The sequence below is a fragment of the Triturus cristatus genome, chromosome 6 (genome assembly GCF_964204655.1).
Source record: "Triturus cristatus chromosome 6, aTriCri1.1, whole genome shotgun sequence".
In the NCBI taxonomy this organism is placed as follows: Eukaryota; Metazoa; Chordata; class Amphibia; order Caudata; family Salamandridae; genus Triturus; species Triturus cristatus.
In genome coordinates, this window is record NC_140589.1 from 425051058 (window position 1) to 425068037 (window position 16980).

The window sequence follows — 16980 nt, forward strand, 5'->3', positions numbered from 1 at the left end:
CTATGTATATTCTTAGACCCCCCACATAGCCCATATTCTCCCACCCCTTTACCCTTGCCCCTCTTGTCAGATCTTGTTGAAACCTGAAATCCCTGAATTCGGCTTAACTTGCTTACAGCCTGTCAACTATCATGCAGATGCATTAACCAGTGCCAAAGTTATTAGCAAATGAACACTTCTACTGTGTCGCAGCTTGGCAGATATGGATGAAACGAAATATATTAAGGGTAAGCTAAACATGCTAAGGTTCTGCCAAAAGTCTTACTTGTCTGTGATAACAGCACCAAACATATTACCATATCAGGGATATTTTGACCTTCCCCTCCCTCTTTAACTCCCCCCGCTCCTTCTCAGTTCTACCTGGTACCTTCGCTTCCTGCACTGGGCTTCGCATTTTAAAAGTCAGTCAGATGTTATGCCGATTCCTTAACCACTCCAAAGTTATCAGCAAATAAAAGCCTAGCCACCCACAACTTTAACTGTGCCAGAGACTGTGTTGAATGCCACCAAGGGGTTGAGCAGGATGAGAGCTGCGGTTTCTCTTTTGTTCATGATGGACCAGAGGTCGTCTGTTGTTGCCAGGAGGGGGGTTTGCATGCTGTGGTTACTGTGGATCCCTGACTGGGTGGAGTCAAGGAGTTGGTGCTGTACTAGATGGGCAGAGATTTGTCTGTTGATCTTTCTCCAGGACTTTGGATGTTAAAGGAAAAAAACAAAATGGTTTTGTAGTTACTGAGTTCTTTCAGGTTTGCCAAGGATTGCTTCAGGAGAGCTGTGACTTCTGCGTGTTCCCAGCTATCCGGGAAGGTTCCACTAAGGATGAAGGACTTTGATGATGGTGGTGAAGGTGGCATTGCTCCGTTTTCTTCCCAGGTTGTAAATATGGTGAGGGCAGGGGTCAGTAGGGGATCTAGAATGAATGGTCTGAATAATTTCTGCGGTGTCTTCTGTGGTGAATAGGTTGATGGTTGGTACTCTTGGTGATGGTGGGTGGTTGCGTTATGATGTCTTCTGCGCTGGGTTCTGGTACAAAGTTGGTGTAGATCTTGAGTATTTTCTTCGAGAAGAAGTCTCAGAAGTTGTCACAGAGATCCTGTGAGGGGGTAATGGTGTTGGTGGCTGTCGTTGGATTGGTGAAATCTCTGACTATGTTGAAAAGTTCTTTTATGCAGTTGGAGCAGGATTCTAGTCTTAGGCCGAGGGCCCTTTTCCTGGCTTTTTTTGATCTGCGCCTGGTACCTTTTGAGTGTGAATTTGAAGATGGCTCTAGAATTGTTATCTTGGGTGTTCTACATCTCCTTTCTAGTTGTTCACAATAGAGCTTGGAGTCTCTCAGGTCTTCTGTGTGCTAGTATGCTTGAGCGCAAGTTCTTGTTTTCCTGATTTTCTTCAGGGGAGTCAAGGTGTTAGTGCAGTCTGCGATCCAGTTTGTGAATCTGATTAGGTTGTTCTGCAGGTAGTCTGTGAGGATAGGCAGGTTGCAGTGCTGACTGATGTTGAAGGTAACTTCAGATTGCTGGAGTTGGGCGCATTGCTATAGAAGTGTACGATGGAGCGGTCCGTCCATGTAAGCGAGGTGAGCTGACTGAAGGTGATCTTGTTGCCGGCTGGGAAGACCAGGTCGAGGGTGAGCCCAGGAATGTGAGTTGGGCCTTTAATGAGCTGTGTAGTCCAATGTTGTCAAAGCTCTAGAAAGGTTGTTGATGGTGTGATCTGTTGGGCCATTGAGATGGAGATGGAGCTGGAGGTTGAGGTCGCTGAGCAGTAAGAAATCTTTGGATCTGATGGAGATGGGTGTGATGAAGTCGGTGAGGTGGTTACTGAAGGTGATGCATGGTCCTGAAGGTTATTAGGCGTGGGTGCTTGAGTGGCTGATATGTAGTCAGAAAGGCCTGTGTTCCATGAAAGCAGTGGATTCGTCCGTTTAGAGTAGTGCTGGTGATGGTGTCTTTGTGGATGATAGCGAGACCTCCTCCTGGGCTTGTGATGCCGGTCTCTGCGGATGGCCTTGGTGATGGCGGTAGTGGATGACGAGTTGAGCCAGGTTTGGGTGAGAAAAGGATGTCTGGGTAGTGCGTTCAGATAAGGTCCCAGATCTCTGTGGCCTGTTTTCAGAGGGATCTGGTGTTGTGGCAGTGGGTGGTGGAGGAGTGACACTGCAAGAGAAGCAGCAGTGAGCGCATGAGAAAGGTCCACCATGCAATGAGGTGTGAAGCGGGGGCAGCAGTCATGTCTGCATCTGGTGTTCAGTGCTAGCAAGTCGGATGAAGTGTAGCAGTGGTGGTCGGATGGATCAGGGTCCGTGGCGTGGCCAGGTGCAGGCGGACTTGTCTTTGGCGCACCAGCGGCTGCCATTAAGTAGGTCCTAGGAAGAGGAGAAGTGGGAGGGGGGCGGGGCTAGGGAGGGGCATGAATCCGCAGGTGGGTAAGGCATGAGGAAAACAAGGGAGAACAGGGTAGGTGAGGATGGAGGTGGGAAGGCGTAGGGATCCCTGGAGCCAGGGGAGAAGCAGGGGTGAAAGGAGGAGAAACACAGAACAAGCATTGGCATAGCCAATAGGTCTCGCCTTTGGGACCTTATAAGTGTTTAGCCATGCAACAGTTGCATAACTAAATACTTATAAGGTCCCAAAAGCGAGACCTATTGGCTATGCAAAGCGGCCCTGCGGCCGCGAAAGTGAAAGTGATCGTCATCATGATCAAACATCAATGCGGCCGCGAAAGTAATCGTGATAAAGCGCGGAGCGCGCGCCCGTGCACATGCACTGTAGCTCTAGGCTGGCCTGGTAGCACTTTTTGGAGCCCTCTCAATAAGTCTCGCCAGACCAGTGCATGCGCTGGGTCAGGCGAGACCTAAAAAGCAGTCTCTGAAATGAGTCAAGGCAACAAAACTGGCACAAAAACCTGGCAACAAAACGGGCATAAAGATGAGAAAGAGCACCAAAACAGGCACAAAAGACAAAGCACAGGTCAAAGCACAGAGCGGTCAGAATGACGAATAAGCGAGAGCATGAAAAGAGTGAGTGAGAGCAAGAGGACGGCAGAGGGGGAGAGGAGGAGCGCAGTGAGGTGGGGCCTTGAGGCAGACGGCCAGGTCGTCAAGGACCTTAGACTGGTCGAAGGACCAGTCTATGGTAAGTGCGAGCTGGGGCCTAGGCGAAAATCTGAAATGTGTTGAGCGCAACATGAACTAGATATACTTAATATAGATTACAAGTGTAAATATGTATAGACTGTGTGCATATTGTTGTATGCAATATTAGGTAAAGTGGGAAACCAGTAATTAGGGCATCTAATAGCGTCTAGAATGATGATAGATAGTATAGCTCATAGAGATCTTCGGGTAAGAGTTTAAATGCCTAGTCCAAGCAGGCTGAAGCATTGAAATCTGGATGAGGCACAGATTATGGTTAAGGATTAACAAAAAGGTTAAAGACAGCTTATCTCCGATTGTAAGAGGGAATGTATCTGGCCAGTGTTTTATAGGTAAAGAAGGGCAGTGGTAAGGATGTCTTTAAAAATTAAATACAGTAGTTTGTAGAGTGACTGACATTTAAATGACTGCTAACCTGCTTGGTTTCGGTAATGTGAGGTGGGAGTATGCCTGTGAAGATTAAAGCAGATCTGTGTGGCAACGTTTATAACTGGTGGAGGGGACTTTGACTCTGCTAGCGAGTACTGGATGCAACCAATAAGAAACTGTTCACAGTAGTTGGTTCTGCTAATTATGCTACTTACAAGTTACGAGGCTATTGATAAGTTCTGTGATGTCAATAGGAAGTTGAGGCCGCATTTTACAGATGTTAAGTGTTTGCAACCAAAAGACAACCATACAGCAGTAAATGTGGTGGATATGAGTTAATGCAGCTTTATGTTGGATTTAAAGAGCATGCAGAGGTTTCTAGTAGCAAGAGTGGAGTAATAATATACGGGCGAAGGTGGAAATGTCCAGATTAAAAGGATGTTACTAAAGCTGATTGTTCAGGTGAGTTAATAAATGGGTATCGGCCAGTTGTGGATTACAATTAGACATTCTGAGACCCCGGGCGTATAGCTGGAGTGAAGGAAGGGACAGAATAATATCTCTAGTGTTATCAGCATACATGGGGTGGGAAAAGACGAGACAAGAGGAGATTATGCCCTAAAGTGATGTAGTGTAAACTGAGAAAAAGAGGGACTGAGAACTAAGCAATGGGGACGCTCACAAGTAAATGTGTTGGAGCGGAGATTAGAGGATTCCAGGTGAAGAAGAACGAGAGATCAGAGATGAAACATAAGTGCGATTTCAGAGCACTAAAACAGATCTAAAACATTTTTTGTGGATATTTGTGGTTTTTAGCTCAACATTTTTTTTATTATTAAAACCCGTATAAAAAATTATGATATTTGGGATAGGAGGTAAATTGTTAATCTATTCTTGGAAATGCAATTCTTGGATGTAACCTGTTCCTTTGGGTGATTTGTATTGTCTGTGGATGAAGTTTCACGAAAAATCTGATTCTTTTATGGTAGGATGAATTGTGGTAATATGGTTAACTGGGAGTTCGGCCCGATTTTAGTTATTGATCTTACATGTTTGTACATCGTATTCATTGTGCTTTGTTTAAAGACTAAGGTCTAAAAAAACATATATTTCACTTACTGGGTCCCCTGCGAGGCGGAACTAAAGGAACGATAATTAGTGGTTTGGAATGCTGCTAAGTCAAAAATAATAAAGATGATGATGTGGATAATTTGGTAGTATGTTTTTAAGCAGCTGTATTAAAATTGTGGGTTGGAAACATTGTGTGTTGTGACAAGATTGAAGTGAGTGTTCACACTGGCGATGCCATTATGGGAGACAAAGCGACTAGGAATGTTGGGAAGGACAAAGGGATTTCGTGGCTGGGATCAAATAGGCATTTCCAAAGTGGGGGACTTGTGGCAGCGAGGTGAGGTAGTTACCTTTGCTCATCTTCAGGCCACTTATGACATGGCCCAGACAGAATTCTTCCGATACCTGCAGGTCAGACATGCGCTGCAGTCCCTAATACCACCAGGTACGATGCCTGAAGAGGCCTCTCCACTGGGGGATCGACTCCTGACGGACCACCTCCGCTAAAGGGCAATCTCATTGACATACAAGAAAATAGTTAATAACCGGAAGGACCCTATGGTAGCGCTTAAGGTTAAGTGGGAACACGAACTTGGAGAGATTGATGAGGCGGACTGGCGGGAGGCACTAGCCTTCGCCAGAGTAGCTGCAATCCCATCAAGACTGTGACTAGTCCAATTAAAAATCCTGCACCGTACATGCTACACTTGGCAACTCCTACATAAAATACGTCGGGCGGACACACCGCTCTGTCTCCGTCAGTGCGGGGAGGAGGGCACATTTTACCACACCATCTGGCTATGCCCTAAAATAACACAGTACTGGATGGCGGTAATGCGAACGTTGTCCCAGGTCACACAGATCGGAACACTCCCAAGCCCGAGATGTTGCCTGCTCAATATCTGGGAACCTACAGATTTAAATGTGGTGGCTCAAGACTGGGTAACTTTGGGCATGACGATAGCCAAGCGTAACATTGCCCAGCGCTGGGGATCCAGAAACTGCCCCACACTTGATCAATGGTGCAAAGACATGGATACGGCAATGGTGGCGGAAAAGTCAGTATATATCCACCGGAGGTGTCCCAAAAAGTGGGAAAGGGTTTGGGGTGGCTGGAACAATTATCGTGGGAATATCTGTGAGCCCCCCCACCCGCCCGATGAATCGGACTCAGATGCCAGTGGCTCAGCAGATTAGAAGGGACACACATATAGGGGGCGTGGATGATGGGACCGTAAGGCTGCCAGAGATGGAACGAAAAAGAGGGCACTATAAGATGTACTGTAATGCTAATGTTGATGCCGAAACACTTCAGTTCATATGTCATACGGAAGTAATATTGATGTCATGCTTTGCAAGATGTTTAATAAAAAGATTATACAAAAAAAAAAAGATTGAAGTGAGTGGTTGAAGGGATGTTAAGTAGGTCAGCATTCTGGAGAAAAGGGCAAAGACCTTTTATGCTCTAGGGCTCAATGGGTCGGACAACGATGTAGGGGGAGTGAAGACAGGACAGGGTACAATGATGAAGAGTGTAGCTTGAGTGGACATTATATTAGAGATTTTAGAGATAACGCAGAATCCGAGGTGGAGAAACCGGCATTATTTCCATCCAGAGGAGGGAGAGTAGAGATATATTTTGGGAACATGTAATTTAGGGTGGAATTGCAGAGAGGTAGTGAGGTATTTGAATATAGCGATTTGGTTGGGCGAAAGACCACTTTAAAGAGTACAGTAGGTAACAATGACCTTGTGCTCCTCTAAATATGTGTTGGGTTTTGTTTGCTGCCATTTATGGAAGAGGGGTACAAATACGACTCTTAAAGATCTTTACTCAGATGCTTAGCCAATCAAGGTATTTTACTGTTTTTTATGAAAAATATTTTTATGTAAATTGTATGAACAAGCACACATAACCATACAGATTTATTTTGAGTACTATAATTACGGATCACAGCAGGAATATGAATGTCTGAAAAGAAGCTATTTTTACAGATTGATTTCAAACAAGTTGTACAGTACATTTTCTAATCTTGCAACCTTTGCTTTTTTGATAGAATTTCTGTGCAAGGAATGCCCAAAGATTCATATACTTGTAGAGCGTATAGACCGGAAAGAGATTCCAGGAGAACAAGTATTTATGCGAAGATGGCTTCACGGACGGTTTGAGATCAAGGATGAGTGAGTGGCAGTGATATAATTTAATATCATTTGCAGAATTTGTTAATGCAGTCTTAATGCTGTGCCGACTTGTCCAGGAAAACTGATGCTTATCTGTTTAGTTTGAGAGTATTAATTGAATGTAGTTGGAGGTTTTGGGTAAGGGTGGAGGGAATGGAAATGTATCCATTAGGAAACTAAGAAAGAACAAAATGTGCCAGTTTTGTTATGGAAAGATTACCTGCGGCCACCTTGAAATAAGTGAAACTATTTAAAAATTAAATTCAGTGCCTAGAATGCATCATTGGAGGCTAAATGCTTTTTTTTAACCTTTATTTTCATTGTCAAAAACAGTTGGCAGCAGTATATTATTGTAAAATATCAGTGATCAGGTTGACTACACAGGGGCAACATGTTCACTTAGGAAGTATTATACCAGAACTCCATTCGGAAAGGGGGCTTCAGGAAGCCGTCACATTCTGACATCGCTAAGACAGTCCTATTCATTCACCTTCATCCTCTTCTGCACTCGCGTCAGAACTAATATCCTCCACGGGGTCAGTGTTTACTACCGGTTTTAAAACGGCATTACTGAGCTCCCTCCAATCACTCAGGTCCTCTACCAATTTGTCATCTCTCCTATTTAATTTCATGTGTAACTCTTCAGTCAGGGCCCATTCCAGAACATCTCATGGCCAGTATTCCACAGTGGGGAAGGGATGTCCCATCCAAGTAATGGCCACTCTACGTTGAGCTAACACGAAGGCCAAGTGCAAGAACTTATAAGCCATCTCACTCTTCTTTGGTCTTCTCATGTGCCCCAATAAACAAGATGGTGCAGTGTTGTCTATATGGATCCTATGCAGTTCTAACACCACCTATGTCCAGTAGCCCCGAACCTCAGGGCACCACCATGCTAAGTGTATACAGGCAGCACTACTGGCACCACATCGTGGACAGTCATCAGATCTGAATCGGTTTATGTGGTGAAGTGTCTTTAGGGTCACATAAGTTCTATGAAGGAAATTATAATTAATCAATTTAAACCGGACATTGCAAGACACTGTGCGTGTAAGCACAGCAATAGCTGTCCACTCACTGTCCACCAATGGGATTCCAAGTTCTGTATCCCATGCTACACGTGATTTAGGTAATGGACCAAACAAATCTGTCTCATGGCCCTGTATAGGTGGGTTATTAGGTGGTGTCCTGCGCCCAGGTCCGTTCTACGTCTAGTGGGGCAGCTGGCTATGCGGGCCAAGTCGTCCTGGCAATATCAGCCAGTCCAGCATAGTGTAAATATTGTCCCTGTCCTAGTGTAAAAAGTCATAGGCCTGTTCATATGTAATGAAGAACTCGCCTGTGTATACGTGTCCCAAGGTCTCACACACACCCTCCTGCCAGGCTTGGAAGGACATATGTTTCATCATTTGATGAACAGGGGCTAATATTCAGATGGGGAGTTCCCAATGAAAAGGGGCATGATTCAGTATTATTTTGATGCACTGTTGCCATATGTGTGCAATATGACGCACTATGTATGGTTGGTCCCTGCCGACTCCCTCCATTAGGGCCACAAATAGGTGTTCTACTGTCACCAACCCGCTAGTAAGCGCTGTTCCCAGTTACCTCCATCATCAAGCCACCTTGGCCACATGTTGTAGGTGTGCAGCCTAATAGTACAGGTCAAATTCAGGTACCTCAAGGTCTCCCTCCTCATATTGCTGGGACGGCGTACGTAAAGCCACTCTACTTCATCAACCTGCCCATAGCAACGAGATAAGTGCTGACTGTAGTCATTTAAAAAACATCTTGGGTATGGGACACGGTAAGTTCTGCAGCACGTATAGGCATCGGGGTAGCACCAACATCTTAGATACTGCAAGTCTGCCCATCAATGATAATGGCGGAGTATGCCAGGAAAACAGTTGACTTCCACAGTGTATCAATAACTCGATCCATATTTAAATGGGCTACCTGAGCGTCAATGTGTGACACTTGTATATCTAAATAACGAAATTGGGCCAGTTCCCAACACAGACCAAGACTCTTGAGTCGATCTAGTGAAGGGGTGGCCAGTTTCGCTCAGGGAAATATTAAAGATTTGGCTTGATTAAGCCTAAGATCTAACAAGTCTCCGAAGTCATCCAGAAGTTTCAACAGCCTAGGTAGTGCATCTTGTGGTGAGGCTATATAAAAAAATAGGGTGTCATCTGCATACAAGATCACGTGGTGGTCACCCTAATACCACAGTTCAATCAATAAAACTTTATTTGGTCGAATATACGACCATCAAAGCTCAGAGAAAACACAATTTATATACAGCGGAGTTTAAAAACCTAAGACATGCTATTAAATATCAGTTGAAATCAAAAATCTCACATTGCCAGTATAAATTCATAGTACATAAGTGTTTCTCTGGCTGACCAATATATAATAAGAGAACAGTAAAAATACAATTAAACATCAAAACAAATCGTGAGACTTCACAACACCAATGTAACTTCATGATGGGTATCTTTTTCTCAGTCTCAAGGCCTAAATTATGAAATTAAAAACGCTCGTCTCGTGGTGAGGCTTTATAAAAAAAAGAGCGTAATCTGCATACAATGTGGCTAGTGTTCCCCACCCTAGTACCACAGTTATCCAACTCCTGTCATGCCCAGATTCCTAAGGGTTCTATTGCGAAGGCAAATACTAGTGGCAACAGGGGGCATCCCTGCTGCATTCCTCGCCCTATTAGCCACGTGTCGGGGGTGGGGGCTAAATGTTTAGGTAATAGGTCATGGAAAGTGATTTGTAGACCTGCTGCAGGAACCACTTTTCCAGCACCTGGGCATGTCAGACCCAATCTTTTTTGTAGAGACTAAACATATATTGTGAAACTCATACTTCACACTCTTTCATGCTGGTCAGCATGTCATTATGCTCTAGATTAAAATTCAGTAATGCCAGATAATAGGGACTTTTGGGGACGTAGGATCAGTACTAGGATAAAAGGTCGCAATTCAAAACATATATGGCCAACTATAAATATTTTTTCAATTATTTTATAGGATTTTTACAAGTTAATTGCTCGGTATAATGGATAAACAATGGACGAAATGACAGACGGGAAATTGCCTATGTATCATGGCATGGAATGCTAACGGATTATGAGACTAAATTGAATGGAGGGGTTGTTTCCCAGGGAATTAATTGATGTAATCCAATAATGGTGCTATTCCAGGAAACGCACCTGTTTGGGAATTAATATTAAGTTGTGTGACGAAGCCAATACGTTTTATTAGTACACAACGGAGTTAGGTGAGTGTCGCATGGAGTGGCACTAAACATTACTGTTATCAGTGAATATATCTCGAACTGGCATCAAAGTGAAAATATGGATGAGTTGAGTGGGTTACGATAGAAACCGCAGACGCAATATATATCCTTGGCAGGGACTTTAGTTATCTCATAGGCATGGACAATGTCAATTCAGGGAGGAAAATGTGGACTATCAGCCAGAGCTCCTGAATTTGGAATTGGGTGAATCAGATTTGAGAAACATTGTTGGGTCAACATTCTACGATTCAGGGCAAATCACGTCATCTTCCCGTGCTTTAAATGAATATGACCTTGTGTGTCCTGTAATCTGTAACTCCTGTAACACGCTCGAATGCCCTTGGACATAGTTTGCACTGTGTTGTATAAAACTGCAAAAAAGTGGTCTGAGTATGAAACAGCGTAGCATTGCTTGCTGAACTTTTCTACTTGGACATCATTTTCTAGCTTTTAGAAATTAAAGTACACCTGTAATGCTGCACTCTTGCAGTTTACCAGGAGAAATTTTTATGAATTCCTTTTTTTGTATAGGCGAATTTATTTTATTTTTGTACAGGCAAATTTCTTTTTGTTTTTGCATAGGCGCTGGTCTTCAGACCTTATCTTCTCCCAAGGGAGAATGTTTTCCTTGGACAATCCCCTCACCTACACCCCAACAACTTTTGGGGGACTTTCATTACCTTCAGACCAATGGCAGGAAAAGGTTGGTCTGTTTGTGAATATCCACAAATTGGCTGTGGCAGCTCACAGAATTTCAAGGTTGCACACGCCTTAAATCTCCTCAGCTTTTGCCTAGGATTCACTCCCACATAATAAACAATCCTGTGGCAGTGTTAAGTGGGCTTAGGAGGACTTACTGGTGCTCGGTCATCTTTTCTGAAGCTAGCAGTTGTGAACCCTACCATTTACACTTGAGAAACTAAGTAACAAACACATACAGCTTTGAGAATTGGGCCTAGAGTGCATGATCTACTGGACTAGCAAAATTCACACAGGGCCCTTCCTTGGTTTTAGAGCCTTGTAAAGACTCAGACATGGACATTACCCTTTTGAACTAGGGTGCGCATAATACGTTCTTCTGGTTAACTGCTACCTTTTCCCTGGGCTAAAGACATGCCTATCGAAAAAAGTAGAATATCTGGTGATGGAAATCTGCCACTCCTTCTTGATGATAACATTAGAAAGACCTGGCAGATTATCAAATAATGTGAGAGCTCATTCACAAAGGGATTTAAAAATATTTGAAGTAATGCAATAGGAGTACTACTTCATGTACTCATGAATGCCATTGCAAATTGTCCCCAAAATGTCCAATTCCTTATTACTAGAAGCTCAATGAGAGCTCATTTGTTTCTGTTTGTGCCAGTCGCATATAAATACTCCCTGAAAGTTATCATTTTAGAAGTTTTGGGCCAGTTCACAAAGGCATTTAAGAATATGTGAGTAGAACTACAAGGATACTACTAAACACACTCATAAATGTCTTTGCTAATTAACCTCTATTGAGATTAAAATGCATGCAAATTGAAGGACTTTGGTACGGTGGACTACTTTCTGAAAATCATGACTTTGTACTTCCTGGAGCACGAGGGTTCACTGCAATCGAATCCTGTCGTGTGGGATGCTTTTAAGACTGTTGATATTTGTGTTGCACACTCCATGTCAAGACCTAAGTTAAACAGACAAAGGGAAAATGTTAATGACTGAAAAGGATATAGTGAAATCTACCGACCCCATTTTTGATGACTATCGAGTCATTGGCAATGGAATCAGGAGGGGATCCACTTGTCAGGGGATTCAGATGGAGGAATTGAAGTGTAAGTACCTTGGTCTCTTGTCTGGCACTAAGACATCTCACAAACTTAGAGGAATTACCAGTGCAAAAGTCACTAAAAGGAGTAGCTTCTATCTTGAGTTAGTTTATCAAACCTGCATGAATTAAGGCTTCTTGGTAGTTGTCTTGCTCCTAAACTGCTCTAGCAGGTTCATGCTTTTCTGTCTATTCGAGTGTTCCACAAAGTATTTCACAGGTTAAGATACCTTTGTGACTGCTCTTTGAGTTTCAAATCAATGCCAGAGGCACAAGAGAAACCTCTGACATAATTCTCACTCATCTAAGGAGCATCATCTCATTATCTTGTAAGTGTGAGAAGCTCATTGATCAATCTGTTATATTGTTTTTGAAACCCTGAAAACCACTGGTTCTTAACCTGTGGTCCAGAATTCCCTAGGGCTCTGTAAATACTTTTATGGGGGTCCACGACTGCTCAGAATATTAAATAATATGAATGAACTGTATAATAATAAAGTTGCAAAATGTAAATTTGAAAATTGTAAAACTTAATGTAAATGTGAAGGAATTTAAAATTGGAAGCTAAAATTTAATTTAGTATCCTCGGATTTATTTGTGAAAGCAATACAAATGCATTTAACAGAATATATAATGGATGATGAGCGACTTCAGTTGAATTTTAAAATGACCCATCCTTCCTGGTAAATTACATTTTTGGAGTATTTTAAATATTTTTTGTGAATTAAATATTTCATCATTTGTGTATTTCTTGGATGAATGCTTGTTTCTGTATTTTTTGTGTATTGTTTTGCAGCTCAAACAATTGAAAATGCTTAGCAGGGGTCCATGCTTTCCAATAATGAATAATTGGGGGGTCCCTCGATTGCAATACTGAATCAGTACTCCAGATGACTGACTGTTCCCAGTTCAGCCATCAAAAGGACATTTTATGGAAATGTCCACATGCCCATTCGATTAGATGGACACATTTTCAATGGGATTTTGTTATTAGCGCAGTCTTGTTAGCTCATTTTTTTCAGTGCATATGACTTGGAATTTTTACTACCCATTAATTCTGCTACATGAGATGGGGAAGTGCAAGCCTTTAAAGATGCAACTTTAACAAACTGTGTTCACAGACCGATTTACCACATCACTGATTCTAAAATGCTTCTTCTAGTTAGGTATGGGCTTGAAGGTAATACTGAAGAGGTGTAAACTGGCATTATGGTGATAAAAGGAACTCTGATGACACAGATATGTTTATAAAAAATAATGCATGTGACAAAATTAAAACTTTATTGATAGTCAATTTCATGCATCCCCGGAATGGTGTGAATGTCACCATTTTCAATCAGGATTTAAAAATAATTCTATAAGATGAGCATCATGGTCTTCTTAATGCCTTTTGCACTTGGCCCTCTGCAGGTTCAACTCCAAACTTTCTGCCTTCACCCCTTCTGTTTTCTGAATTGATTTTTGTTAGCATTAGAACTCTGGGCACTTTACCACTGCTAAGCAGCGCTAAAGTGCATGTGCACTTTCCCTAAAACATGGTACAATTGCCCAACACCTGTTTGGCACATTTATTTACTTGTAAGTCCCTAGTAAACAGTACTATATATACACCCAAGACCTGTAAATTAAATGCTACGAGTCGGACTGCAGCACTCATTGTATTGCAGCCCGTAGTGCAGTTTTAATCTGCCATTTCGACCTGGCAAAATAAACCTTTTGCCAGGGCTAAATCTTCCTTATTAAGGCATATTAGACGCCTCTAAGGTAAGCCTAAAACATGGGGACTTGCAAAAATTTTCACAGGGGCTAAAAGTTGTGGTCTTTGATGTGACCGAAGGCTGCATTGATGCCATTGGGGTGCAGTCAGGCTGGAGTTGGGGGTTTGGGGAGGCATTGGTTGTAAGGTGGGTGTAGGGGAAGCAAAGCATATACATCTAGTTGCTGAATTGTACAATGTGAAAACAGAAAACCTGGCATTAATCCCCAGCTTCCCCACTTTACCGAATTCTGTGATCCTAGGCAATGGTTTTATTTCACTCTCCCTCCTTTTTCTTCATTATCACATATAAAGGGATCTCGAGATGCATGACTTTGGTATTGGTGCTATACAAAACCTTCTCTTGTGTTTGATTGAATAAACTATAATGTTTTACTTGTATAATAGGAACGCAGTTCCCCCAAAGAGTGCACATAACAACTAACTTGCCTCTTTAGTTTGCTATTGCCATTGTCAGGATGGGAGGGAAGAATTAATGTTTCTAAATTCATGTCTGAAAACCATCACTTTTAAAATAATACTTCTCAATACACTGATATTATCTGCTTTACCAAAGTGGAAAGATCTGCATGTTAATTAAATACACTTTTTGAATTCAAGAGACTTTATCATATTTTTACACTTTTGCTGCTTTAAAAATTACAATGCTCATAAAGTTAAGTTGTGCAAGACTTAATAGTTACTTCCTTTCTTTGGAACCTTTAAATAAACGCTTGCCTGTTAATTTAACATATTTTTTATTGTTTGTATCTTTCTAGTAAACAGCAGCCAAGTGCTGCTGTACACCGGGGAGGGGGGGGGGGGGGGGGGGTGGTGGTATGTAAAGGTCAGGAGGGCCGCATGCGACCCCCTGACCGTACTTTTGCTATCAATGTGCTAAAGAGTCATAGGGCAGGGTACCTTGGATTTAAAAAGTATGACATGTGGGTTTGTGTTTTATATAGCCTGTTTTTGAAAAACATTTAAAGTCAATTTGCACTACTGTAATGCCAACTATTTATTGGGAGCCATTACAGATGTCTCGTTAGACTTCAATGAATTGTAGTTTAAAATAGTCTTTAATGGGAAAGTCAGATGTTGGGTCACAATTCTGAAAATGCCACTTTTAGAAATTTTCCATTTTCTTGTCCTAATCAATTGTGCCTTCTGCCAGTGTCCTGGCGCTTATGACTGTGAACAGTTCTGCTGTTGGGCTTTGTGTATTCCTCACAGATAGCCATGCTACGAGGATGGCTGTGGGGAGGTGCTGTTTCCTGCTGCACCTGCACTTCAAAGGGGCTTGCCTTTTGTCACCACGGACTTCATGGAGTCTTGACAAGCAAAGAGAGAACTTTTCAGAACCAGACGTGAGGGTAATATAGGGAATCTCCACACTTTAAAGGATGGCACCAGGTATAAATATCAGACCTCCCGAGTCAATTGTAAGTACATTTCTGGACTTGTAGACAATACAGCAGGTCTGCCTTGCTTCCCAGAAGATAGCCCTGCTGCTTGGGCCTTTCTTACTCCCCAGAGGACTGCCCTGCTACTTGATGACTGCCTTGAACCCTAGAGGGCTGCCCTGCTGCTTGAGGAATTTCCTGTGCTTTAAGAAGGAAGTCTGGTCCTGCTTTCTCCATCCCAGGCTAACCTGAGTGCCTTCAAGGATCAGTTGGCTGACCTCCTGTCTGAGCTTCAGGGGCACAAGCTCCAGAGGTCTCCTTGCAAATGGGCCTGCCTGAGCCTTGCTTGCCTCTGCTGAGATGAGTTCCTGTTCCCCCAGAGATGCCTCTCCAGGTCCCTTTGCTAGAATCAGTTGAGCGCCTCCTGCGAAGACAAGTGAAATCCTGAAGTTTTGGGCTTTTTGCAACTATGAACGGGTCCGTTCAAACTGAGACGCTGCTGCCCGCGACAACCACCGACGTGAAGCTCCGGATTAATCAGACTACTCGTGCTACAGCAACTGATAGTGACAACTGGCAACTTGAGATGTGTATTTCGCGCTGCAACAACAGCCCGTGGTGACTGCCAAATCGAAGCTCTAGCAATGACCGTCTGCCTCGCCAGATTGGCTTTTGGCGCTGCAGCAACGACCATCCGTGATGTTCTCCCTGCTCCTCGTGAGCTCCTTAACCTTGAACTGAACTATTTGTGCCAGACCTTTAGAAGGTAACTAATCTGGTTCATGTATCCTGCCTGCACTTCATCACAGTTTCCCTCGGTCTAGCACGACCAGATGACTGCAAGCTCTAAATCTACCTAAATCTTTAAAATTACATATCTCCGGTTCTAGTGATTGGATCTTTTTCATTCTGGTATTATTTGAATCTTTAAATTTCACTCTGTTTTTCTAAATTGGTCAGGGACTTTTCTTCTGTTGTGTTTTTACTTTGTTACTCTTTGTGTGCTGAAGAAATCATTTACACATTGCCTCTAATATAAGCCTGACTGTTTTTGTGGCAAGCTACCCGAGGGTTAAGCACAAGCTCATTTAGCACTTTTGTGGTTTTGAGGTTGTTGCCAAAAGGAGGTTCCCCCCCCACCATCCACCCCCACCATCCACCCCATCTCCCCTCCCCAACCAGTAACCCAATTTCTTACGCTGATATTCAGTGGTAGAGTCCAGTACCTATGTTTGTGGAGTGCCACTCAGTGATTTTGAGAAGTATAGACTGAAGTTCAGGGACAGCCAGAAGCTGCCTCACCAGTTCTGGGTGTATTGTGTAATCCAAGGCACTGAATGGTTGGGTGAATGGCAGTGAGGTGAGTGATTACACTGGGCTGTACAAATTGGTTGCCAGAGAGCACATATTATGGAGTTGTTTTTCAGAGCTACACCAACACTTAATAGATAGCAAGCTCACTACTCCTAGGGAGCTTGCCAAGGAGGAGGACCGCAGGAGAAGGTACCTTGGAGTGACTCCAAGAAGGCTGGATCAGGCCCCCCAGCAGAGGTGAGGGAGAGGTCCAGAGTGTCACACACAATTCCCAGAGTAAGGTTGGGGAGGGAAAGGGTTACCATGGCCCTTCTGAGAAACAGGGGTTAGGTTCTGGTGGGCAGTAGCCCAGGGGGGCCCATTTCCAACCCCGTTGCTTTGAGTATTCCCAGTTAGACCACAAGCAGGGAGACTCTGTGAGAAGTTGGCCTGGTATACGCTGTCCATTAGTTATAGTGGGCACCCTGTACCGGTCCAAACAACCCCTTATTGGCTATAGGTTAAAGACAACCTTTATTGAAAGCTATCCTAGTGGTAGCTATGGAGAGCAGCCTTCAGGCTAAGTCTTGAAGGAATGTAAAGCAGCTTGTTTTACCAGTCTATAATCTCTTGAGTGCCT

At 43.2% G+C, this 16980-nt stretch overlaps 1 protein-coding gene across 1 annotated transcript in view; it reads left to right on the plus strand.

Moving 5' to 3' along the window:
- AGPAT5 (1-acylglycerol-3-phosphate O-acyltransferase 5) overlaps positions 1-16980 on the plus strand; it is a 638261-nt gene that overhangs the window by 524550 nt on the left and 96731 nt on the right. Inside the window, exon 7 of the mRNA XM_085610831.1 lies at positions 6652-6775. Coding sequence (XP_085466957.1) covers positions 6652-6775 — 124 coding nt within the window. The remainder of the gene's footprint in view (positions 1-6651; positions 6776-16980) is intronic.